This window comes from Phaseolus vulgaris, chromosome 7 (assembly GCF_000499845.2).
Source record: "Phaseolus vulgaris cultivar G19833 chromosome 7, P. vulgaris v2.0, whole genome shotgun sequence".
NCBI classification, from domain to species: domain Eukaryota; kingdom Viridiplantae; phylum Streptophyta; class Magnoliopsida; order Fabales; family Fabaceae; genus Phaseolus; species Phaseolus vulgaris.
This window is the reverse complement of record NC_023753.2, coordinates 2443718-2470225: the sequence shown is the minus strand read 5'-3', so window position 1 is coordinate 2470225 and position 26508 is coordinate 2443718. Positions and strand designations below refer to the sequence as shown.

The window sequence follows — 26508 nt, the reverse complement described above, 5'->3', positions numbered from 1 at the left end:
GAGAAAAAGAAAAAATTAATTGTTTATAAGGTCTTGTAAGAACATTTTATAAAATAAGATCTATATCTATTTATCTGTCATGAAATGTTTTTATCTTTTAAGTGATATGATATTTTCAACACATTTCTTGATGTTTATACCTATCAATTTTAGATTTAAAGTTGAGTTACAAAGAGAGAAAATGTGTGGTGGAAATGGAAGTGAAATGCATGTGAGGGAGACCATCTGAAAGAGAGTCCATTTTGATGGTGTGCATCACTTTCGTAGAGGGATATCCATCTAATCTTGAACAAACATACCCTCATACGGTTTGACTTATTTATAAATTATATGTAACTTTATAATAATCAAAGTAAACTGTTTTTGTAGCTCATTTGTCAAGAGCAAAAACTGCATGCATCGTTTGAAGTCAAAATAACCAAAATTCATACTTAGAAAATAAACAACTTCAACGCACAGAATAGTGCAAAGCCCAACCCATAATCACCGTGAAACCAGAGATTGCTTTGAATGTGAATAGTCAATAAACTTTTTCTTTAATTCATCATCCAAGCAATTGTTACGTTCAATTTTGTGATAGCTGAAAACATAACTTGATATTGTTTATAATTCTTTATTTAAATTAAATAAAAACATTTTTGAAAAATAGAAAAAAATATCTTTTTATTTTCTTCAAAATTTTACCCCTCTAACTGTACTCAATTGAAACACGCTTACTTTTTTACGCATCTGTATCATTTGGTCTTCCATTGTTTTGGGTCAAATGTGTGTCATTGTCCCTAATTTATAAATTGGTCAGTTACTTTCTTTGGTCAAGAGGCTAAGGCATATTTAAAATGCTACAATACTTTAGATTTGACCCACAATTACTAAAGCTAATCCAATACAATTTTCCTTAATCATAACATCCATTTTTATTCACAATTAAAATTGGTGAACACAGGCCAAATATAAATTAAATGACATATAAATTCTTATAAAAAAGATCAGAGATCTTTTATCTACTAGAAATCATAATACTAGGTGTAAACTTCAAAAAATGAATTAATTATTTTTATGAAGAGGATCTCCACAAAGATCTTTATACTTTTCAATGATTTTATAGTTATCCTTCTTTTAATTATTATGAATGGATGGAAGTATATATATATATATATATATATATATATATATATATATATATATATATATATATATATATATATATATATATATATATATATATAGAACAATACTTCTATGCTCACGTTAATTGAGAGATATTGAAATAGTAAATATAAAATAATAAATTAGTGTATTTTTAAGTATAACTTATTTATACAATTTTTGGGTAGTTTTTACTTGTTGGACGTCAAGATGCATATCATTCTTATTTTTTTATTAGTTGTTTCATAATTCTATTAAAAATTTAAATGCTGATTAATATATAATTGAGATGTTAATACTTAATAAGATAATTTTAAATAGGTAGAAATTTACACAAGATTCCATCTATATAAATCACGTTACCTGCTTGTGACAAGTAATTAATGAGTTAAAGTTTTGTAAACGAGTAATTTTGCGTAGTGTGAATTCTCAATTTTTCTCGAGTTAATATCCGTACACTAATGATATATTATAATATTACCCACAAATTAACAAATCAGATCTGAATAACTATCACCATTTCAAATATCCCGTGATTATTAATGAGTTGGGCAATTTGGGAAATTATAAAAATTTATTCAACTTTAAAATTTATTCAACTTTCAATGCAAATCTTCACTCTGAGCTCATCACCAAAGGTAATTCATAAAAGAGAATCATTAACATAACACTATGTTATAGCACCCTTTTCCTTTAATTAACATCTCATCCAACACTTCCATTTCTCACATTATACACACACACACACATATATATATATATATATAATATTTTATTGGATAAAATTTAGATAATATTTTTAACATGATTAATTAATCAAAATTAAAATTTCACATCAATCATGTTGCCAGCAAAATTTATGAATCTGTTTGTTTTTAGGAGGAAAAAGATAAAGAAATGAATAAATCAAAAATTATGAAAAAAATAATGGTTTTTACTTTTTTTTAATGATGTGAAGATTCGTGGAGAAAGTTGATTTTTTTAAATTAATTATAAATAAAAATTATATTTTAATATAAATATAAGTATAATACTTAATATATATTTTTATATTATAATAAAATAAATAATTAAAATAATAAATAAAAAGAAATTTAAATTTAATTATTAATATGTATTATTATTATTATTTATTGATTTTTAATTTATTTTATTTTTAAAATTTTTATATTAAATTATTTATAATTACTTTAAATCTATTATATCTATTAAATCACTCATAAACTTTCATCTAATCATCACATCAATCATAAAATTCAATAAAAAAAATTCACAAATCTACACTAACAAATCACAATCTAAACCATCTCATTTTTTTTTCCTAATCCCAATATAAAGAGAAGATATATGAAAAATAAGGTAAATTATGAAAAGCAAAACTCTTATTTTAGTATAAAACATTAGTGTCAAACCATATGTCTGGTCTCTATTTTATATGTACTGTATTGATAAATTTATTTGACAGGAGATTTTGTGGTCAAGATTAGCAGAACAACTTAGACATTTCAGCACTTTAAAGGCATTAATATTTCTCTGTAACTCTCTCTCTAACGTCAACCATCTCGTCACAGCCAAGTCGAAGTCGAAATCAATTAAACAAGTGGTGAGAGAGTGGGCAATGGGGTCAACCTTTTCAACTTGTTCCCTTTTTCTGAAATTGGTCATTTTTGTATGTGGAGAGATAGACGATGAATTCAGAGATAAGACGAAGAGACAACTAGACAATTCCTTTTCACTCAAAGATGTCAGAAGCATCCACTCCCAATTCCAACTTTCATGGTCAAACCCCTTAGCCTTTGGCCGCCATTATCCTCGCTGTTCAAACTTTTTCGTATAACCAATCTTCAATCATCTCCATCCACAACTACAAACAAAACCCTCCAACATGATCAACCAAAACACCCATTTTTTTATCCTCTCTTCTCCCATCACCCATTCCTGCATCATCATCTTCCACCTCCTTGCCCAAATCACTTCCTCTCAAATCGACCCTAAATTCACTGCATGTGCACCCAAAACCTGCCCCAACAACACCCAAAATATAAGCTTTCCTTTTTACATCCAAGGAACACAAGAGCCTTATTGTGGGAGCCCTGGTTTTGCAATATCTTGTTCTCCACATGGCTTCCCTATCCTCAATCTCTCTCACACCCAATACTTCATTCGTCAAATTTTCTACCAAAACCAATCCCTGCGAGTCTCCAATGCTGCCTTCTCAACTTTGCAATCAAACACCACCAAAGCTTGTCTTGCTCCAACTCAGAATCTCACTCTTCCTCCTACTAACGTGTTACGTGTTGCTCCCAATCAAACGGATGTGGTATTGTTCTACGGCTGTGACGCACCTTCGCTTGACGAGCAGAGAGTTGGGTGTTCTGCAGAAAACGAAACGAGTTCAGTTTTGGCATTGGATAAAAGGGATACAAATATAAGCTTTGTGGCAAAGAATTGCAAGGGTGGGGCGGTGGATACGGTGGTGGAAGATGGATTAGAAGGGGTAGGTGAAGCGTTGAGAAAAGGGTTCTTGCTGTCGTGGACTGCGGGTAACTGCAGCGTCTGCAACAGCACCGGAGGAAGGTGCGGTTTCGATTCAGCTATGTTCACTTTCAGATGTTATTGCACTGACAGAGTTCATTCTGCCAAATGTGGGGATGATCCAGGTCAGTCACTCTTCTTCTCTTGATTAACCTTTTGCACTTTTCCAATTTATTTTTACTGTGAATAGAGTGAATGGATGCCATTTATTTCATTGAAAGACATCGCAACTAAAAAGGGACAACATGCTAACTTCATGTCAATCTGCATAATTGCAGTGTCTACTAAAATATTGAATTTTGGAACTACATTTACCGATTTAATAGATTTGCAAATACTTTGCATTTACAGAACCTAGTTTTTAGACCAAGATTCAGTACTCAAACGTAGTTTTAAGGATAATTAAGCATGTTACAAAAGTGAATTTCCTGTCTGAAAGGAGACTGGAACACTAGAAAAGAAAATAGAAGTGGTATATGTTTGCATTTAGTGTGTCTTCTTGGTTTGTAGCGAGTTGTCTGTGGCAAACAAAACTGCAGAATTGAGACTATGAAACGCAGGTTCAACCTGTAATAGGGTTTAAAATACTACTTCAATCTTCAATGATGATGGGTATGTGAGTGAAGTGAAAATATCTACCCTAAGGTAATAAGTCAAAGCCATAATATTGTGTTAATTATTACTAGAATATTGTTAATGAAAAACATTATTCGTATTGGTTATAACTTAAATTAATGTATCTGCACATGTACCAAAATAAATAATTAATAATGTCAGTACATCTTTGAAATAAAAAAGAGTTCCTTCTGTATCAATAAAATAGTTGACTTAGAACATATTTTGAATATTCCAAACCACTGCTTGGGCTTTAATTTTTTTCTCAATTCCAAGATTGATGCGATATCAATTATTTAGGGTGCTGCTCCCATTGGCTATTTTTCAATGCATATGCATATATCTTGGTATGGGCAATATTATTGAGAAATATGAAGATATTAATAAAAATATGTTAAGGATTATGTACGTCATCAAACATTTTATTGTTTTAGAAACTTACTAAAACACGATCAAGGCTATTAAATTAAACTCTTGTATTTTTAAAAAGTTAACTTTTGTACTATCGAATAAAAAAACACTCGTATAAATATAATTACTTGTATAAATAAAATTGTTGAACAAATTTTTTTTGCTGCGCAAAAACTAATTGGTCGGTCATATAACTTTTTATTTATAAAATGTGAAGTATATTTTTTAAAATAAGCCAATAAGCATAAGTTTCATTAATTATACCAATCTGTTATTACTATTTATTACTGTTGAATAAGCTTTCAAAACCTAGCAAGATGTCAAAAAATATGACAAAATTTTCAAAATATAACCAAAAAAATATTTATTTTCTAGATATTATTTTTAGAGCTCATAAAAATCGGACTTCGTATTGTAATTTGTTTTCCATTTCTCAGAATTTATACTGTATTTAAAAAATCAGATTTTTTGTTGTTGCGTACAATAGATATTAAGATGAGTCAACATTTCAACTTTTGATTTTCAATTAAAAATATATTTGTATTTGATACTGCTTTTAATGGAAAAGAACATATGAACTACTTTATAACAATATACTATATATATATATATATATATATATATAGATAGTACTTGAGTGGGCCTAATACTGTCAGTTTCACAATAATGGGCCGAAGTTACTAGACTGGGCCACTATTAGGCTGGGATTTGAACTATTAGTTGTAAAATAAAATAAAATAAAGAAGTGAGAAAATAGTTTAATTTAAAGTTACGTTGAGAGATTAAATTGGACCTCGTTTAAATATTAAAACTTCAATTCTTTAAAGGATCAACTTAATTATTTTTTCAGAAAAGGATTAATTAACATTTGATGATTTTAAAGGATTAATTAAGTATCCAGTACGAATGTAATAATTTTTTATTTTTTGTTTTGTTTATGAAGTCTCAGAAAAGAAAGTTTTTCTGTCTAATATTTGGTATCGATGAAAATATTTTTATATTGGAAAATAAAGGAATTTTTCAGAAATTCTTCCAATCTAGAACAAAGTATAGTTATTTTATTGATGGCTACTAATTTAATTATTCAAGAAGAGCGTTCTCCCTCTTGGTCAGAGTTTGTTATTTAATTTTATTTAATGAAAATCTAAGCATGCATATGTTTGAAAAATCTAGCCGCTTCCCCTTCCCACACGTAAAAGATTTTACATTGTTTATTATCCTTTAGTGTTTTTATTTGATTCAAACTTAAAAGGTTAAATTCTTAGTTGAATGTTACTACTAACTATTATTTTTTTTTTTGTTAAGAAGTATCGTAAGATATTTATTAATGGTTATTTATATCTTTTAACAAGCAAGTCATTGCTTGAAGCTCTTCATATGTCAATTTTTGTATTTTTATTCAACATTTTACTATTTTGAAGTGTGAAAGCTGGGATACTTTGCTAACTCTACATCTTAGGGGTATTTATGCTTTATGATGTGAGGACGGGAAAGTTGGCCCAGGTTAATATTTTTGATATTTTTTTTTTGAAATAAGGGGAGAAGAAAATGTGATAGTATAAAAAGAATAGGAGTAATAAAAATTAAAAATAAAAAACCAAAATAACTTAGAATATGAATTATTTTTTTTACGACTATTCTATTTAAACAATGTTTTTTAAGCTGAAACAATTTTATAAATTTGGAAGCAAACATCTCTGTCCAAGTTTTATCTCCTAATAATTTCTTTTATTTATAATTTTATGTTTTATCTATTTCTTATTCAAATTGTGTACCACATAATAACTAATTATATAAATTAATAAGCTTAGATTACATTTATTTCGATCTCAAGTCAATTGAGATAACATCTCTAAGATTAATCATTACATCCAAGATATTGTCCCTTTAGAGAGGGAGTTCTATCGCGTTTTTAAGGTGTCTTGGTGGATGAAAGGAGAAAAGTGCATTTAAATAATCATTGACCTCAACTTCTAAGTGACGTGGAACTACTAACATACCAGAACAAGCTCGTAGTTGAGGTCTAAGGGAAACGGATTCCCCCTACCCTTAGTTGAGGACTAAGGAAACAAGGATTCGTCTTTAGAACCTCGTTTCGTCTCCACAGACACGATATTAATGTTTCAACTTTAAGTTTGTTGAAATAACACGCTAGGATCAATCACCACATTCGAGGTATTATTCGTTTTGGAACTCAAAACTCCATTACAATTTGATCCTTAAAAGACACTTCAATGAGTTAAATGAGGAAGTTGTATTTAAATCGCTCTTAACCTCAACTCACAAATAGTATAAAACTATTGGACTTAGGAGAACAACGTATTTATAAAAGTTCACAAATGATTTATATCGTGAAAGTATCTTAAAAAGAACACGGTCAAAATATGTTAAAAAAAATAAATACAAATATGATATCAAAACTTTGTTTCTATGTTAATCTAGAACTATTTTCTGATGAAATTTCATGTGCTTATATAATCACTATAGCTTATATAAGCACTTCAATCACAATAAAAAAATTACATAAATAAACAAAAGAAGAGATAAGTTATCAAGAAGTTGTAGTCAATATACATATAAGTTAGTCATATTCAAATTAATTATATCCAATCAAACCAACTCTATCTGAACTATTTAAAACATTGTTAATTTAAAAACCTCAACTCTAAAGAATACAAAATAAGAGATAAATATAGTGTGGAAGATTTATATTAAATATGTTTGACTATAGATTATTATCCAAAATATTTTTGGTGTACGGACACCAATTTTACAAATTGGTTCAATATACCATAACACATAATAGGTATCTCACCTCAAATAATCTAATCCAAGATAACATAACATATTCAATTAAATACACTTACACATAATTACTAAATACAAGTTAAAAAATCTCAAATACTACATTATCAAACAATTACACACATATACATTTTAATTGAACACAAACCTGCATTAGCTTAACTTCCATTCCATTCATCAAATCACATTTCAACACTGTCAATTTCATATATATATATATATATGTTTTTAATTATTATATACAAATCATATATCCCAAATATATTTATCATTTTCAGTTATATTTACCATTTTAAAACGAAGTACAGTTCACTCAACACATTAAATTAGAAATTAGTCCATTACCATGGAGTTGAGATTTTTTGGAAGAATTTGTTAATTCTGTTGTACAAATAATTATTCGCTCAGTGAAATGCATTTAGAAATCATCTTTTTGTTTTCGAGTTGAGATTAGATGAGCAAAATTTCATCCATTAGACAAATTTTGCAAAACCAATTTTGTAGAATTCACATAATAGATTCACAACCAATAAATATTTATTTATGAAAATTAAAAAAAAATTAGAATAGAAGTTAACAGTCTTAAGAGAAGTAAATTTAATTTCCTATTGTTATAATTATTAAAACAGAGCAACTCATGTTACTCCCCATTAACGGGCTAGTGGCGGAACAGTTCTAACACTTTCTGTGAAAACTACTTTGTTCACGGAACAGATCTAACATTTAATGTCACTATACCTTCATTTTTCCTCACACCATATAATGGATGGAGTTTGGGTATAAAATCTTCAAACTAACGTGTTTCTTAGGGTAATTTATATTGCTATACCTTTTTCATTTCTTCTCCATTTTTTCTTCTCTGTCCGCATCTATCAAACATATCATAAAAAAAAAATAGAGTTTATATTATACACAAATAAATATTTCAAATCTTAAAAACACTAAAACAATCTGTTTCACATCCCCTGTGGTGTGTGAAATAAAGAGATATAAAAAGGAAGAAAAGAAAAAAAAGAGAAGATTTCGTGGTAAAAGAAAGATCGCAAAATATATTAAAAAATGAAAAAAAAGTCACCTTAAGAGAATTGACGTTTTAAATTGAAAATAATCTTGCTGGGTATCAAAATTTTCCTATTTTAGATAAGATGGTACCACGCAAGATAAACACGAAATGGAGAAGCAAATAAATAATAAATAATAAGTGGAAACTGTTTGTCTCACTCACATTGCCGTAAAAGATGGCAAGTCACTTGAAAAAGGATAAATAAAGAGACTTTTCTTTCCGTTTATGTTTTTTATGGACTTGAACAGCAGATTGTCAGAGAAACTACCATGATAACTGATACAAGGCTTAATTATACTTATAGTTATCTTATTAAAGTTTATGCAAAATTTTATTTCTGTTGAGACAAGTATGAATGATCTCAAATGGTTGAGAATAAGTGTACTTATAATAAATATTTGTTTTCTATTAAAGATATTTCCTGATTTGTGCTGAAAGTACCTTTAATCTCACGATAGACGATCGTTTATAGACGCATGATGCTACAATTTTGAAATAGAGTAGTAGCAAACTGGTTGAAAATGGTGATAGGAGAAATGAGAAGGAGGGTGGGTGCAAAGAGATTTGAAGTCAGTGATTATGACAGCGAACGCGTTTTCTCTATGGCCTCGTTGACTGGTCATGTTGAACTAAAGTGTGAACCTAACCGCTTAAAAGGACCTAACCGCTTAAAAGGACCTAACCGCTCCTTAACCTTGTCTTATTATTTCTCACACTCTTTCAACGTCATTTAGTGCTGTTTTTTCCTACCTCTTTTTAAGTGTTTCAACCTCATTGGCCCCACTGCATTTCCAAACTCTTCTCCACACTGGACCCCATCTCTCACACTTGTCATATTTTTTTTAATCTTCTCATTACCATGCACGCAAGTGCTTTTCATTCTGCTTTTTGTCTCATACACGGTTTAAAGCCTCCAGGACCACACAAGTTTGGGTTTTGAAGCAGAGTAAGTTGAGTGATTGTAAAGAATGAACAGACAAGTCAAGTCTTTGCGCTTGTGTCGAAAGTCCTAAGAATCGGTCTCACTCCCCTAAGGGCTACATATGTACGTATGTATGAATGTCTTGGTTTCACACTCCCTCTTCCATGGAAACTTTTTCAAGGAGTGTTCCGTGAATTCCTACTCATTTTCTAATTCACGTATCAAGCGCTTCAAGTGGTGTTTTATTGGAAAGAGTGTAAAAGCAAGTAAGACAAACTTCTGCTACTTATATGCTATTTTGCTCACAGACGTTGTGTGCGATTGAAGAAGCATGAGTCGGGTTCATCAATTTGTATCACTGCTTTTGTTTTCTAAGTTTCTGGCACTTCTCTTTGCGGCTGGGGACCAAGGAACGTGTCCACCTTCTTTTCATTGTGGATATCTTGGCAATCTCACTTTCCCTTTTACTACAACTGAACGCCAAGACTGTGGCTTCTTGTCCATACGAAATTGTGATGATCATGATCCAAAAAAGTTCAAATTTATCCAATTACCACCAAATGGAAAGTTGTTTCAAGTTATAGGCATAGCGCAGCTTTTGAGTAGCCCTACTACTCATTTCTCAACTTTGCAATTTAGAGACAAACATTTCTATGACCTTCTGCAGAAGAAAAGTTGTGAAGCTTTCAGAAACAATTATACTCTTCCTCATATTTCTGACTTTGCTGCTTTTACATTGGTACACACCACAACTCTATTCTTGTGCAACCACACCCTCCATGTCAACCCTCCCACAAATATAAATATGAGCAAGTATAAGTGCGATGACTACGATATCTACTACAAGCTCTTCATGGAAGATGACGATAAGCCTTCTTTCACAGCATGTAAAGAGGTCCAGCTTCCAATTAAAGACGTGCCTGACGCCAGTGACCCATTTTCTTTCCTAACTGGGGATGTCAATAGTAAAGTGGAATTAACAGATAATTGTTCAGATTGCTACTATCGCCAAGGAGGGCAGTGTCAACTTGACAGCAGAGAAATTTTTTGTTGTGGCAATGGTATAGTACAACAAAAACCCTGGAAACACAAGCACCCATGAATGCAATGCACTAATACTTGTTGCTTCTATCCACTTTTCACATTGTAGGTTCTTAAATGTTTTCTTCACAGTTTATTTTTCTGTAAATTGCCCCTAGCCCAGTTCCTTCTCCTATATCATAAACAGAATCAAACAGCTCAAAGAGAAGTGACCTTGATGCGCCTAATCCATGTTCTCTCCTTTTACTAAAATTTCAAATCTAGAATTTAGTACACTTAGATTGAAAGAGCTCAGTTGCTTTGATTGTTTGTCTAATGTCTAATATTTTTTGGTGCAACACCAACCATTAACGTGCTATATTTTTCTCTGCATAAATGTATCTCCGCACTTCAAATCTGTGCTGTTTTGCTAAAATGTTTCTTGTAATTGCTGCAGTTCCGAAACAAGGGTTGCGTGGGAATGCCAGACTGGCTTTAGGTAATGAACTGTTTACATAACTTGATATTCCTTTTCAAATTTGTGATTTCAAAATCGTTGATCCTTAGTGTCAAAGTTCATCAGTGTGTTGAATAAAGAGGATCTGTCAATTTCTTTTTTTCTACCCAGAATGATGAAAACTTCTTTAAAATTTTGTATAGCTCTATCAATGCTAATTTCAATCTCTCAGGAAAGTAGCAGCAGTCATGCACTCTGTTGTGTCTCGCAGTATCTTCAATTGATATTTTCTCTTGGTTCGTTTTCACAGGTTTAGGTATTGGAATCCCATGCATGATGCTAATTGGATTATTGTTTTTCTTTCTACGCTACAAACGAAAACATGCTACCTCAGGTGGACATATGGAGTCAAAAGATTCTTATTCTGATTCATCCTCGATTCTTGATCAGGCAAGTAGTGGCGAATACTTTGGAGTTCCACTCTTCTCTTACGCGCAGCTTAAAGAAGTCACGAACAATTTCGACCATACTCAGGAACTTGGAGATGGAGGCTTCGGCACTGTCTACTACGGTAAGTTACTTTATCAAACATTACACAATTCTTTGATAGTTTGACACACAACACTTTATTGTATAGTTTAGAACTTGTACATGATCCATGATCCAGAACTTTGATCTCTGAAAAAATGATCGCATTACATATAAGGTGAAAATTGGATAGAACTTTGAAAGTGTGAAGATGAATTAAACAATGAATATACAGCAGAGTGTGCTTGGACAAACTTATTCATAAACATCTGTAAAGGAAAAACTAAAACTAGTTTTTTCCTAAGCTAAAATCAGTTCAACTGTTCAATATTTCTCATGTAATTCTTATTGTAACACTTATCCATTGAAATGAAAATGCAGGGAAACTCCCAGATGGAAGGGAAGTTGCGGTGAAACGGTTATACGAGCACAACTGGAGGCGAGTAGAACAGTTCATGAACGAAGTTAAGATCCTCACACGTTTGCGTCACAAGAATCTCGTGTCACTCTACGGCTGCACTTCTCGGCACAGCCGTGAACTCCTCCTTGTGTACGAATACATTTCAAACGGCACCGTAGCATGTCATCTCCACGGTGGATTAGCCAAGCCTGGCTTGCTACCATGGCCTACACGTATGAAAATTGCCATAGAAACTGCCAGTGCATTGGCCTATCTCCACGCCTCAGACATCATCCACCGTGACGTGAAAACAAACAACATTCTCCTGGACAACAACTTCGGTGTCAAGGTAGCAGATTTTGGTCTTTCAAGAGATTTCCCGAACGATGCCACACATGTCTCCACAGCCCCACAAGGGTCCCCGGGTTACCTTGACCCTGAATATTACAGCCGGTACCAGCTCACTAGCAAGAGTGATGTGTATAGTTTTGGGGTTGTGCTTATTGAGCTGATATCATCCAAGCCTGCTGTTGATTTGAACAGGAGCAGGGACGAGATTAACTTGTCAAATCTAGCAGTAAGGAAGATTCAAGAATGTGCAATTGGTGAACTTGTAGATCCTTGCCTTGGGTTTGATTCGGACAGTGGGGTTAAAGGGATGATAATATCAGTGGCAGGGTTGGCTTTACAGTGTTTGCAAGGGGAAACGGAGTTGAGACCTTCGATGGATGAGGTGTTGCATGAACTGCAGAGAATTAAGAGTGGGAAGGATGAGATAGATGTTGATAATGTTGGAGTTTCAGATGCACCAGCAGCAGTCTCACCCGAGTGGGATGAAGTTGGACTTTTGAAGAATATGAAGAAGCCTACTTCCCCAGACACTGTCACTGATAAATGGGAAAGTAAATGTACTACACCTAATGCAAGTGGCTAATCACTTGCTCTATCATTATTCCTCCATAATCCCATTTTACCATGCTCATTATTTGTTGAGTCACAGCATCGCTTGTTTAATTGTGAAGAGAGAGAATGATTATTTACAGGGCACATTCTTGTCCTGCAAAGAGTTCAGGTAAGGCTACATCAGTAGATACAAATATTACAAAATTCTGTACAAAAAGATATGGAAAAAGAGTAAGTTATAGGCACACGTTTGCTAGGCTGTTCTACGAGTTTCACATAACACTGGATTTTTTTTTAATAAATTGATATAGACACTGTTTATATGTTTTTTTAATCTAAATCTATTACCCAAATCTAATTAAATACTTTGGTACATGGAAAACTGATTATAATTTCGAATCTTATCTATTAACTATGATAAATATGAAGTTAGGACAAGTAACTTCAAGAGAACAATCAAAGATTGAGCTGCTACCAGATGTATGTATGCTTCCTATAAGTCTCTATAATAAGTGAGTTTGTTTCCTTATTGTGGTACAATGTCTCCATCTTGTACATAACCAGACCATATCAGTGAGACATTCCTTGATTATAGTAATTTTGTTGGGTTACCTAACACACTGAGAACAAGAAAAATATAAATTAAAACTATTATTTAAAATAATCACTATAAGAAAATCATGAAATATAAATTAATTTTTAGAGACTAAAATAATTAGTTACAATATTAACTAAATTAGAGACTATTTTTAGAAACTAAAAAAAATATTTTTAAATTAGTTTCTATTATTGTTAAATAGTTTCTAAATTGGTATCTAGCAACCGAGATTTTTACTACCAAATTTAGAAACTAAATAATTGGTAGTTAAAACCTGGTTGATAATTAAATACAAATTTAAAAACTATTTAATAATAATAGAAATTAATTTAAAAATCAATATTTTTTTAATTTTTAAAATAGTCTCTAATTTAGTTACTATTGTAACTAATTATTTTGGTATCTAAAAATTTGTTTTTATTTCATGATTTTCTTGTAGTGAATATAAACATTAAATAACTTTTTAAAAAATTATGTAAATAAAGAGAGATAAAACTAAATAAAAATAGACAAGAAATAAATATTTTTGATTTTTTTTTCATTTCTTCCTTTCCAATTGTTTAATTTCTACAGTTTAATTTTTTTTTCCTTAACTCTTTATACCCAGAAACATCTTATTTGCTTCTAAAAAATAATTTTTAATGCTTTTTAGTTTTTCACAAGAAGTAAAATAAAACAAAATAAAATAACATGAGACATTAAAATGATTAAAAAAATACATAAAAACAAAAGTAAAATGAAAGTGATATATATACAGCGATTAATTCTTTTAAAAACTTTAAAGTCTACCTTTTATAAAAATTAACTAAAAAACACAGTTTATGTTTTAAAAAATCATTTAAAATGAGAAAATAAAATTGTATTCTTGTCATCTGAGATTGAGAAAAAAAACTGAAAGAAAGTAAAAAAAAAATCTCATATTTTGGTGAGAGTATTTCATAAGAATAATATTTATACATCAAAATAAAATTTCATACAAAATACATAAAAATATGATTAAAAATAAATTTATACGATTTTAATAGTTTTTTAAAATTTAAATTTAATATTATTAATTTTTATTCTCTGAAAAAGATTCTCATAGTTTTTATTAAATACCATAAAGATGTGATGTAATAGTTGACGTAAGTATAATAACTTTTGTCATCTAAACATAGACATTTTGACAATATTATATAACTATTTGACAACTAATTATAGTAATATAATAATATAGATATCTAAATTAATTAGGAAATTTTAAATATTACGTTATTATAATAAAGTTACGAAATAGTTGTATATACAGTAAGAATTCTCAAAATATCATTGTGCATTTTGTAATATTACATTCAACTTTTTGATTAAAAAAATAACTCAAAACAACTACTTCACAATATTGACTTTTAGCATCGAGTTTATTTTCTTTTTTAAATTGAATGATTTACATAATATACTAATATTATTTATTTTTGTTTGTTTGATGAATGATTTTTGTTATATTATAGTTCATACAAAAGATATTTCTAATTTGTTTTTTATCATTAAAATAATTATCAATAATTTATTCTTAACCACCAATATTTTTTATTTTATGAAATGAAATATAAATGTACTTTAACTAGTAATAAAAAATAGATTATATATTTTATTAAAATAAAAAATATTGTATTCAAAATAATTCTCCTGCAAAATAATAATACAATACTATACTATTTAAACATTTATGTATTCTCTTTAAAAAAGAAACATCTTTTTAACTGTTGATTGAAAATGTTTCATAAAAAAAGACTAATTTATGTTAAAACTAAGATTCTGGTAATGTAAGAGATGATTACAGTTTCCTTTTATACTTTCATAAACATGTAAGTTTTCATAAAAATAATTTTCTTATTATATATTGTTTTTAAATACACCAATATTTATAAAATAATACATTAATATTACTATAAATCTAGGCGATGTATGGATAAATTTATTCATCCACACTTCTACCGAAATAATGGTAATACTATTTTTAAATAATTTTTAATTAATAAATAAAATAAATTAAGAATAGACTTATAATATATTAATTTTTAGTATTTTTAACATGTTTTATATTTAATAAGATATTATTTCCAAATTTTATATAGTTATATTGAATGAGATAATTAGAATATTATGGTCTACTTACAATATTAAAATTTTCTTTACAATGTCAGAAATTATATGGTTAGGTTCGAGTTTCTATCATATCATATCAAGTTAGTTAAATTCAAAGGAACTTATCGAAAAATCTTTGTACCAATGCTCTGAAATTCTCTTCTCATTTCCTTCCTGAGAAATCCTGAAATGATGAAATGTGCTTCAGACTTTGTCAACACGCGTTTTCTACAACATCTATACTCATACTTATGCTTCTACCCTCAGTTTCACACAATTCTTTCTCACCATCCTCACAACCCAATTCCACTTTCTGTTTCATTACCACATGTGCTAAATTTAACTTCCTTTTCTAGTTATTCAGCAAAAATTTCACACTCTACTTTTAACTGTTTTTAATTATTAGTAAATACTGACATTCAAAGTTCCACCTTTGAACTTTAAACTGGAAAATGTGTTGATTTTGGAAGTCAATTCCAGTCTTGTGTTGGTGCGAATATACTGTATAGGGTCAATAGGAGAAATTGACCGGAAAACTTAGTGGGTCAGTTTTCATTCTAGTAATGATGAAGAAAATAACATGTTTGTGTTTGAAAGGGGTTAAGAGAGTTCTACCAAACAATTGATTCTATTTTTTCTTTCAGCTTTTGTTGTTTTTATTCCTTTCGCGTTTCCGTGGATTCTCGGTAAAAAGGTGTATTTATAGAAGTTTTAAGTTTTTTTTTTTTCATGTTGAAGTGAATATTCGGTATTTGGGTATTTGAGTGTTGTTAATGCTATAATAAGAACATATTTTTGTTTTGTCTAATGAAATTAACTGATTGATTGCAGATTCCTTTTTATGTTAATGTATTTATACTAGTCAGTTAGATGACATTCGATACCGGATATTATGGATCGTCCGGCGCCGACGGTAGAGTTTGTACACTTACTTTTTTTTTTCAAGTCTTCCATGGTCATGTTCCAAGTCAACTTGCCGATCAAAGACGTTCTTCTAGATTAGTTGATTCATGACATCTATATATTGTGAATAAGGTGTGACCGTGCAAGATTAAAAACACTAGCATAACATCATTCATAGAGAATCTGGTTATTGTAAAGAGAGTTAGTCACTTGTTCCTCAAAATAGTGTTTTATCACCTTGTAGCAATTGGGAATTTGGTATGGCTATCGTAGATTTGTTCTGCTTCCTCTTCTTTTATCACCTTGTACTCATCCTCTGTGCTGGTTATGGATATGGGAACCAAGGTTGCCCACACTTCTTTTCTTGTGGCCATCTTGGGTATTTCCATTACCCTTTTACCAAGGCAGAACAACCAGACTGTGGCTTGCTACCTATATATGATTGTGATAAACCTCAATCACCTACAAAATTGATCCAGCTGGAGAAAAATGGAACAAAATTTGGTCTTACAGGCATCACTCAGCAGGATGGGATTTCAATTTCGGATGACGATTTGCACAAGCGTTTGGAAAACAACATCTGTGACACTTTGAATAATGACTATAGTCTTCCATCCCATTCTCCTTTATATTCTATTCATATAAAATATAATGTAACACTGTTCCGATGCAAACATGGCCTGAAAAAGAAACCCCCACCACATTATTTCAATCACTCCTGCACTAACTATGGTTATGATATATATTATGACAGTCATACCATCCCTGATAATCATGAGGCTCATAACCTTTTCTCATCCTGCTCAGTTCTTAAGTTACCAAAAAAGGACAGGACTGATACCAAAGACATTCTATCGTTTGTATCTGCTCAGATGGTTGTTGAAGTAGAATTATCTAAGGATTGTGACAAGTGCTATAAGCTCAGAGGAGGCCAATGTCGTCTTGACAGCGATCAAAAGTTCTACTGTCACATAGGTTAGCTTCGCATAACCATGGCAAATTGGCAATTAGATTAGTTTGACTGTCGTAATTTTCTATACTAATGTTAGCCTAACACTTCTTACTTCATTGTTTACTAAAAAGTTTCTCCAATATTGCTTCATCTGCAGAGCCAAAGAATAGTAGAAAAACTTTGAAGCTGGTACTTGGACTTGTAATAGGTAAGTTTGTAATATTTGTTTTTTTTTTAATGCCTTAGACGGTTTACTATATATCTAGACGCTCTAAGAACCTTCGAATATAAATTTTAATGAACCAAATCTTCATATGATATATCTTAGAATTGTATCCCCTTTTTACAGGTTTATGCGTGATATTGTTAGCCATTGTGCTAATTGGATGCTTTATATATAGACGAAAATACATTCTTTCAGATGGCCAACACCAATCGAGAAACGCAGACACTGATTTAATTGGTCCCAGCTCAAATGCAAACCCCGAAAATAATAGGTTCTACTATGGAGTCCCTCTCTTCTCTTACAAGGAGCTTAAAGAAGCTACATACAATTTCCACCACACCAGACAACTTGGAAGTGGAGGCTTTGGAACCGTTTACTATGGTAAACCATTCTCTCGTATTGATGTTATACACTTCTACATATTTTGTTTGAATGAATTGTAATTTGTAACTAGTGATTGACATGGTGTTTAACAATCAGGAAAACTACGAGATGGGCGAGAAGTTGCAATCAAGCGTCTCTATGAGCACAACTGCAGGCGAGTTGAACAGTTCATGAACGAAGTTCACATCCTCACTCGCTTGCGCCACACAAATCTGGTGTCCCTCTATGGCTGCACTTCACATCGCAGTCGTGAACTACTGCTTGTGTACGAACATGTTCCAAATGGCACTGTTGCCTGCCATCTCCACGGTGATTTCGCAAGGCCATGCAGTCTTCCATGGAACATAAGAATGAAAATTGCCGTAGAGACCGCAAGTGCACTGTCTTATCTCCATGCTTCTGACATCATCCACCGTGATGTTAAAACCAAAAACATCCTCCTTACCCAAAGTTTCAGTGTTAAGGTTGCTGACTTTGGTCTTTCAAGGCTGTTCCCAAACGATGTCACGCATGTCTCCACTGCCCCAATGGGGACCCCAGGTTACCTTGACCCGGAATATCACCAATGCTACCAGCTTACAAACAAGAGTGATGTGTATAGTTTTGGGGTTGTGCTTATTGAACTGATCTCTTCTAAGCTAGCTATTGATATGAGCAGGCAGAGGGATGAGATAAACTTGTCTAACTTAGCAATAAAGAAGATTCAGCAAAGTGAATTTAGTGAGATGGTTGATCCTTCTCTTGGTTTTGATTCAGACAGTGAGGTGAAGAGGATGATGATTTCAGTGGCAGAATTGGCCTTTCAGTGTTTGCAACGGGACAGAGATTTGAGACCCTCTATGGATGAGGTTTCGAAGGTGCTGATGAGAATTGAAAGTGGGAAGGATATGCCTGAGCATCTGGATGAAGAACATTTAAGTCCACCCTCTCTACCTTCACCAGATTCGGATGTGAATGGATTATTGAGAAAGATTACGGTACAACCTTCACCTAAAGCCGTCACTGATAGATGGCACAGTGAATCCACTGCCTCTAATGCCAGTGCTTAATTTTGACACACTAGTCATTGTAAATCAGTTTCTTACTGTGTTCTTTTTTAGTTACAGTTACAATCTCCAGTTGTAACTGAAATTACATAGATTAGGTGAATAAGTTTGACTTTATGAAGACAAATGGCAAAGGAAAATTTGGTTTCTTGACACAAACAATAAATAAAATTCATCAAACAGTAATTTTTTATTTTGGAAATTTCTATATCAAGAACAAAAGCAATAACATATAAGGAAGTTCTTTTAGTACTACTTATTAGAGTTACTCAAGTTAAGTTAAGTTTAGGATTTATATAAAAACCTTCTGCAGTGTAATATTTGTTTTTCAGAACAAATTTTTGGAAAAGAATTACTGAATGCCTTGTTGATTTTGATGGATAACTTTCTTGTGAAGGCCTCTCTTTGTCTCTATGTGTGTGGGAGTAAATAAGGAGCTTATAATGACTCTCTATACTTAACAAACAAATTCCGTCAAACAATAATAACTACTGATAAGTATAATTGAGCATCTATATTTGAGAACAAAATTTCGTTTTTGAATAGAATTTGTAACTATGTTTCTGTATTTAATTAGTACTAGGAAAATATTGGTGAAATAGTTGCACTAAACGATTTGTTAAAACATTTGGTCTTTCTATTTGATACAAATTTCAAACATCCAAGATTTAGGAGATAGTTTCCATGAATTTAATCGCCAAAATTTTGTATAATTGGTCAATTCCTTCATTGAAGTTGTCAAACCTTAACTTTTGGTATTCAAACGTGTGAAAGACCTTATGGCTACTTGATGTGCTTGAAACGCAGAGAAAACAACGCGTTTTGATGCTGTCACAGTGCACACAATCAACTCTTCCCGCTTTATGTCCAATCAATCAAAATTCTCACTCACTTAAAAGTATTATAATTGTAATTCTTTAAATTAAACGCGAAAATATTCTTTTATTTTTTATTTTTACTTATCAATAAAAATAATATAATTATTTTAAAAATACTTTTTAAAAATTAAACTACGAAATGATATTTTGTTGATTTTATATTTTTTTATCAGCTTGTTGATTTTATATATTAATACGTTATTATGATATATTGTTTTTAATTTAGTTTAAATTTGTTAAGTTATGTTAGATATGTGTTTCTATTTTTTAATACTGATTTAATATAAATAACTTAAATTAGAATCATCAGGGAGTAATCCTTTCTTTAATTTTCTTGTGTTTTGTTTTCTAACTTCTGATGAACTCCTTAATTAACTTGCAAGCCGTGTGGTGTGCATGATGGAGTGTGGACTATTTCAGCTACGGAATTAACATCAAAATCACCATTCAACAAATTTCTCTCCACGTAACTTTTCTTAGTAATTCCATTTTGTCTTATACAATAAACATATCTCACTCCCAAAGGTGACTTTGAAAACGTCAATAATAGAGTCTTCTGTTTCTGTCTTCTTGTTTCCATGTATCAAGCAACATTAAGTCATTAGTTCTTTTATTAATATGTAGCGGGTTAAATATCTCACACACGTTATGTAAAAATCAATATAAAATTGATTTTTTTCTTAGTCTAAATTTTAGATATTTATGACTATTGGAATATGTGCATACCGGTTTCTATCTTGTTTCTAATTCAAATTTTAGATCTCATGGACATTTATAGTTGTTATCTTGTTTCTAATTCAAATTTTAGATCTCATGGACATTTATAGTTGTTCTAGCCAAGAAGGATGTTTCTCAACTAGAACATGTAGTTAGTGTCGGTTAAACTCCGAGATGGTTACTGATCATTTTCTTGCAAGCTTCATGAGCTCCAAGAAAATGAGGAGGTTCCACTTGCAGAAGATACTCCAACACTCAAGTCAGTAAGAACATAAAAATATAGTGAATATAGTGTAAAATATGAGTCGAAAGTACTCCTTTTGTGTTTGTGTGTATCTTGTGAGTTGTTTTATTTCCCTTATATAAGGCAGTGCTCTCCTCCTTTCCTTGTATTTGATCTTAATGTCGTATAAATGTTGTCTCCTCCTATTCAAGGCTGATTATTTGGGATCCCTTGATTTGCGCTGATACGACATTAATGTCCTTAAATATTATCGGTAGGCGATTTATTTTATTTATACACAATATCAGGCCCGGTCCATGACGCTATAACCCCCTAGTCTCAGGCATAAGCCAATGAGGTAAAAGCCAAGTTTATTCAACCGATCTCCTATCAACCTACATATCTCTTAATATTGAGTTCAACTCATAACGCTACAGTATTAAAAAAAAAAACTATTGGAATTTATCAGTACCAATTCCCATTGAAAATTTGTTTACCATGTAAGAATTCCAGTAGTTTTCTTCATATAAGTATCCAATAAATCTAAAATTTAAAAAAGATATGAAAATCAATTTCGCGTGAAAGTAGATTAATGACAAACATATTTAATCCATATTTATCTTTAACATAATTAATTTTGTACTCATTATAATTACTTTTTTAAATCATGAGGAAGTTTTCAATTAGTATAAATATTGCTTGTGTAAGTATCTTGAAAACAATTTCAACCAAAGTTTACTCCCAATAAACCCATAGTTAATAATTGGAATGCAAAAAATAACTAGAAAATATAACGCGTCTGAGATATAAATATATTAAAGAGGAAAATACTTAAATAATATATATTTAATTAATTCAACACAAATTGATTAACAATGCATACTTAATTTGAAATAATTTAGCTCAAAATTTAAACCAAAGATAAAATAAGTGTAAATTACTTTCTTCAATGTATATCGATATGTACGTGTGTGAACTATTTGAATGAATAACTGTGTCATTTATAATATTTCTATCGATTATATATATAAAAAAATTGTAGTATCTTATTAAGAAAAAATATTCACAAATTAAAAGTTAATTTTATCTTAACTTTTAAACCCACTAAAATATGTCAAAACCAGATGAAATTTTCACTAGTTGAATAACTATATGTTTATTAATTACCACTTAAGAACTTTAAATCTAGATTGAAGTAAAGAGATTAATTATTATTTTAAAATTTGAACAATAAATTAAATAAGATGTTTATAATTTTTCTAAAAGATTTAAAAGGGTAAGGGAAGATATCAAAACCAAATTATTAGGGATAGAGTTTTCATACATTCAATATAAATTCTATGGTAAATCTAAATCTTTAATATAATAATTTTAATCTCTCAATACCTTTTACCGCAATATTTGTATAAGGAATAAGTGCAAGAAAATAATAATATTAACATACCTTTCACCATGACATAATGTTTCGTTGAAAAAAATGGCATAACAAATGTATATACACTGAGTCTTTTCGCTCCAGAGCATACGTAAACACTAGCAAATACTTTTTTTATTGAACAAATTATTACAAGAATGACTTCCTTTCGTTTTAAAATTTCATTTCTCTGAAAAAAAAGTAGAGAAATTGAAATTAACTTTTTAATAACAATCCTAAATTCTATAAATATATTATCTCTACAATTAAAAAACTAAAGCATTAAGAGTTGCTAGAATAGAGAACATTTTAGCTATTTTGTTATCGATCTCGCTCTCATTATATACTAAATCCTTGATTTATCTTGTCCTTTATTAACACTGAATTAAAATTACTGAAAGTGAAAATGAACTAAAGCGTCATTTTCGGTTCATTTTCGAAGCCAAATGGCGTATAAAATACTTCAAAATGATAATATGTTTTTTTGCTTTTGTGTACAGTTTGAAAAAAGGTGCAGCACTCTTTGACTGTGGGGTTTATATTATTGTCGGTGTTAATCTAAATTCTTAAGTGTCCGTCATCTCCCGTAAACAAGGGGTTTTCTCTTCTATGATGCATTCAATGCATTTATTGTTTTCCGTTCCAAAACCTTTCTCTCATTTCATATTTCATACACATTTTCTGGGTTTTGTTTTGAAATCACTAATACTATATTTCTCTCACCTTCTGCTGATTGTTTCAGCTGATCAGACCGAAAAGTGTCCACCATCTTTTGACTGTGGAATTCTTGGCCAGATTCAGTTTCCTTTCACAACCACTCAGCAACCACACTGCGGCTTATTGGCTATACATGGCTGTCAACAACATGATCCTTCCGCTAACAAAACTCTCCAACTAGGCACCTCGACAACATCAACCTCGTACTCTGTTCTAAAGGTAGAACCTCGTAGCATAATCATCGCAGATGATGAACAAGACCGTTATTTGCGAAACAAGAGTTGCAAAGCTTTCAGCAAGAATGTTACTCTTCCTCACACCTCTCCTTTAGCTTCTTTCGGCATCAAATATAATATCACTATCTACAGATGCAATCACTCCCTCAAACCCTCCCTTCCCAACTATTTTCATAATTATTCAAACTGTTCTTCTGAGTACGGCATCTTCTATGGTCTTCCAAATACACTGACTTCTACGGGTTTCCAGCGGCCCAGCTCTTTAGCACCATGTTCAGCCATTCAGCTTCCTATTGAAGGAAGTCCTTCCGACGATCCCTTTCAATTTCTAACTAGTAATATCGTTGTTGAAGTACACTTATCTCATGAATGTGAAAGGTGTCTTCATGGAAAAGGACAATGTTTACTTGACACTAATGGAGAATTCTATTGCACCAGAGGTATGCAAATTTTATTTTTTGGTTAAAGAAAACAGGGGAGAAGGGGATTTTTCAAGTTCAGGTAATGCCACAAGCCTCAACTAAAGGTTACAACAAATGAATTTTCAATAAAGGATTACCAGAAAACATCTACTTCGAGATTTGTTTTTTATTTTGACGCATCTCTGTTCTATATTTAGTAGGCACATAACACGGTGCTAAGAACTAGTACAATCAAAGTGTTCTGACTTATATAGGCTTTTTTTATATCAAAATTGGGTAATTATAAAGATTTTTTTATTGGGGCAATTTTTTTTAAATTTACTCATGAACTCATGTGGCTATGGTAACACAAGTTTGGTTACAGGAGGAGATTGAAGGGATACAATTTTAGTGTTGAACGACACCGGTCAAATCATTACACTAAAATTGTGTCTTGACCCGATTTTAACTCTAATATTGTTTCATTCTATTATTAAAATTATGCCATTTTGAAATGATTTATTTATTTTTATTAAAGTGGTATTCTCATTAAAATCTTTTAATACATCTTTTCTATTTATAAATAATTATTAATTATTAAAAGTTTCAAAAAAAAATCCCATAATATAATTATTTGTTTATAGCTAAAATTAATCATTTTATAAATTTTAGTCATGACATAATTAATCTTATTTATATATTCAGCTAACGACTCATGCAGTATATCAATACGATTATATTTATTCAATTTTAATCAGTTCTAAAATAAAAGTAATCATATTTATTTTTTAAGCCAGCCCTTGAATAAATCACATTTGTCTCTTCTTTTTGGATTATGTCCAATACATTTTTCTAAAGACCTATAAAAAATTCTTGATTGTTTTAACACGTTATATTTATACGCTGACACCCTTAATATGTCATACTAATTCTCTTTAATTGTTGTTAAAATATTACAACATGTGTTTACATGAGAGCAGCTGCTCTGTACCCATTAAAAAAATAGGAATATTTTGTGTATCCTGAAAAAACTTTGAGAAATATAATTGTAATTTGAATGGGATAGGTGATCAACATTATTTTAACTTGATCGTTTGTTCTAAATTAATTGGTCCCTTTAATTTCTCCTGCAGAGCGTGGGAATTTGGCATGGAAGTTTGGAGTAGGTAACATTCCTTCCTTTCTTATGTATCCTTTTTCGTTTCTCATTTTAACTTTCCATGTCAATTCTCGAGGACAGAGTCATACACTAGCAATTAGTCAAACAGTTTCAAATTTCACATTTACACGTTCTTCAAGATAATCTTGAACTCATAGGAGTTCTCCTTTTTGTTGGTTTCTTTCTAGGTATTGGAATCTCGGGCATTGTTATTATTGTGCTACTAATTATATGGCTCCGCAAACCAAGATGTGTGTTTGATTTCTTTTCAAATCCAAACCCAGAAAGTGCGAGTATCTACTTTGGGGTTCCTGTCTTCACCTATAAGGATCTTGTAATAGCAACAAAAAGTTTTGATCCTTCAAGAGAACTAGGAGAAGGAGGTTTTGGGATTGTGTACTATGGTATGTGCCAAACAAACTCCACCTTTCTGTGGAAAAAGATAAATCAATGAGTCTTCGCTTTCTCTGTACTCAAATAACACTTGCTTTCATCTCTATTTTGACAACTAGGAAAACTCCGAGATGGACGTGAAGTTGCTGTGAAGCGGCTGTATGAGCACAACTATAGGAGAGTAGAACAGTTCATGAATGAAATCAAGATCCTCACACGCTTGCGCAACAAAAACTTAGTGTCTCTCTATGGCTGCACTTCACGTGACAGCCGTGAACTACTGCTTGTTTATGAATACATTTCGAATGGAACTGTGGCCAGTCACCTCCAGCATCATGAACCAGGGAATCATGGCTATTTGCCATGGCTTATCCGAATGAAAGTGGCCATTGAGACTGCTACTGCATTGGCCTATCTCCATGCCTCTGACATCATTCACCGTGATGTCAAAACCAGCAACATTCTGCTTGACAGCACTTATTGTGTTAAAGTAGCAGATTTTGGATTGTCGAGACTGTTCCCACTTGATGTCACCCATGTTTCCACTGCTCCACAAGGCACCCCTGGCTATGTTGATCCTGAATACCACCGTTGCTACCAGCTTACCAACAAGAGTGATGTGTATAGTTTTGGGGTTGTGCTTATTGAGCTAATATCATCCATGCCAGCAATTGATCTGAACCGGAATAAGGATGAAATAAACTTGGCAGATCTAGCCATAAGGAAGATTCATAAAAATGCAATTGCTGAGCTGGTGGATCCTTCCCTTGGTTTTGAGTCAAATGGTGATGTTAAAACACAAATCACTGCAGTAGCAGAACTGGCTTTTCGATGCTTGCAACAGAACAAAGAATTGAGACCCTCCATGGATGAAGTGTTGGAGGCGCTGAAAATAATAGAAAGTCGGAAGGATGAAGAGCCATCATCACCATCTTCAGCAGATCACGATGAAGTGAAATTGTTGATGAATATGAAGTTGCCACCTTCGCCAAAGGCTGTGACAGATAAATGGAAGAGTCACTCTACAAGTCCTAATTTCAGTGATCAATAGTTAAGGGATGCATTTATCTTCTTTGAAGTGTGGTATGTTCGTGGTTCTATAACATGACTGCAATTGAAAGTGCTGAAATCATGAGAATATGAACAAATAGTGAGCGAAAAAGCATAAAAGAAATTGAAACCCAGACATTGAGTCAGAGTGGGGTTTAAGACAAACTTATTCCCTTTCTTTTTACCAACATTTTATGAAAGAAAATTATGTTACTGCGGTTCTATATAAAACTGGGTCGTGCATGACCGACACAATTTGGTGTGCAACCCATGTTACAAAAA

The 26508-nt window shown here is 31.4% G+C and overlaps 3 protein-coding genes across 8 annotated transcripts; all 3 read left to right on the top strand.

The window, feature by feature from the left end:
- Positions 1-2766: 2766 nt before the first annotated feature.
- On the top strand, positions 2767-13139 carry LOC137827659 (LEAF RUST 10 DISEASE-RESISTANCE LOCUS RECEPTOR-LIKE PROTEIN KINASE-like 1.1). Of its 6 annotated transcripts, none has more exons than XM_068633881.1 (4): positions 2767-3806; positions 10975-11016; positions 11285-11545; positions 11884-13139. In XM_068633881.1, exons 1-4 carry the CDS (start codon positions 3032-3034, stop codon positions 12834-12836), a joined length of 2031 nt encoding a protein of 676 aa, XP_068489982.1. In that variant the 5' UTR covers positions 2767-3031; the 3' UTR covers positions 12837-13139. The 6 variants fall into 6 exon arrangements, with proteins under 6 accessions (XP_068489982.1, XP_068489985.1, XP_068489988.1 ...); XM_068633884.1 differs by having other exon boundaries at positions 2830-3806; positions 11369-11545; XM_068633887.1 differs by lacking the exon at positions 2767-3806 and adding an exon at positions 9505-9763 and having other exon boundaries at positions 11369-11545.
- A 3413-nt stretch (positions 13140-16552) lies between these two features.
- LOC137827661 (LEAF RUST 10 DISEASE-RESISTANCE LOCUS RECEPTOR-LIKE PROTEIN KINASE-like 1.1) lies at positions 16553-19240 on the top strand. Its single transcript, XM_068633889.1, has 4 exons — positions 16553-17405; positions 17540-17590; positions 17732-17989; positions 18089-19240. The coding sequence occupies exons 1-4, from the start codon at positions 16691-16693 to the stop codon at positions 19039-19041; spliced, it is 1977 nt and encodes a 658-aa protein (XP_068489990.1). The 5' UTR covers positions 16553-16690; the 3' UTR covers positions 19042-19240.
- Positions 19241-22808: 3568 nt separating this feature from the next.
- On the top strand, positions 22809-26508 carry LOC137827662 (LEAF RUST 10 DISEASE-RESISTANCE LOCUS RECEPTOR-LIKE PROTEIN KINASE-like 1.1). The gene is made up of 4 exons (XM_068633890.1): positions 22809-23663; positions 24758-24790; positions 24972-25187; positions 25296-26508. Exons 1-4 carry the CDS (start codon positions 22880-22882, stop codon positions 26225-26227), a joined length of 1965 nt encoding a protein of 654 aa, XP_068489991.1. The 5' UTR covers positions 22809-22879; the 3' UTR covers positions 26228-26508.

Bases quoted from the DNA above. Each gene is read 5' to 3' on its own strand.
- LOC137827659 (XM_068633881.1), top strand. From the start codon at position 3,032: ATGATCAACCAAAACACCCATTTTTTTATCCTCTCTTCTCCCATCACC. The intron at 3,807-10,974 runs GTCAGTCACTCT...TAATTGCTGCAG, and splicing joins CAAATGTGGGGATGATCCAG to TTCCGAAACAAGGGTTGCGT. The intron at 11,546-11,883 runs GTAAGTTACTTT...ATGAAAATGCAG, and splicing joins CTTCGGCACTGTCTACTACG to GGAAACTCCCAGATGGAAGG.
- LOC137827661 (XM_068633889.1), top strand. From the start codon at position 16,691: ATGGCTATCGTAGATTTGTTCTGCTTCCTCTTCTTTTATCACCTTGTA. The intron at 17,406-17,539 runs GTTAGCTTCGCA...CTTCATCTGCAG, and splicing joins AAAGTTCTACTGTCACATAG to AGCCAAAGAATAGTAGAAAA. The intron at 17,591-17,731 runs GTAAGTTTGTAA...CCCTTTTTACAG, and splicing joins GGTACTTGGACTTGTAATAG to GTTTATGCGTGATATTGTTA.
- LOC137827662 (XM_068633890.1), top strand. From the start codon at position 22,880: ATGATGCATTCAATGCATTTATTGTTTTCCGTTCCAAAACCTTTCTCT. The intron at 24,791-24,971 runs GTAACATTCCTT...GTTTCTTTCTAG, and splicing joins GGCATGGAAGTTTGGAGTAG to GTATTGGAATCTCGGGCATT. The intron at 25,188-25,295 runs GTATGTGCCAAA...TTTGACAACTAG, and splicing joins TTTTGGGATTGTGTACTATG to GAAAACTCCGAGATGGACGT.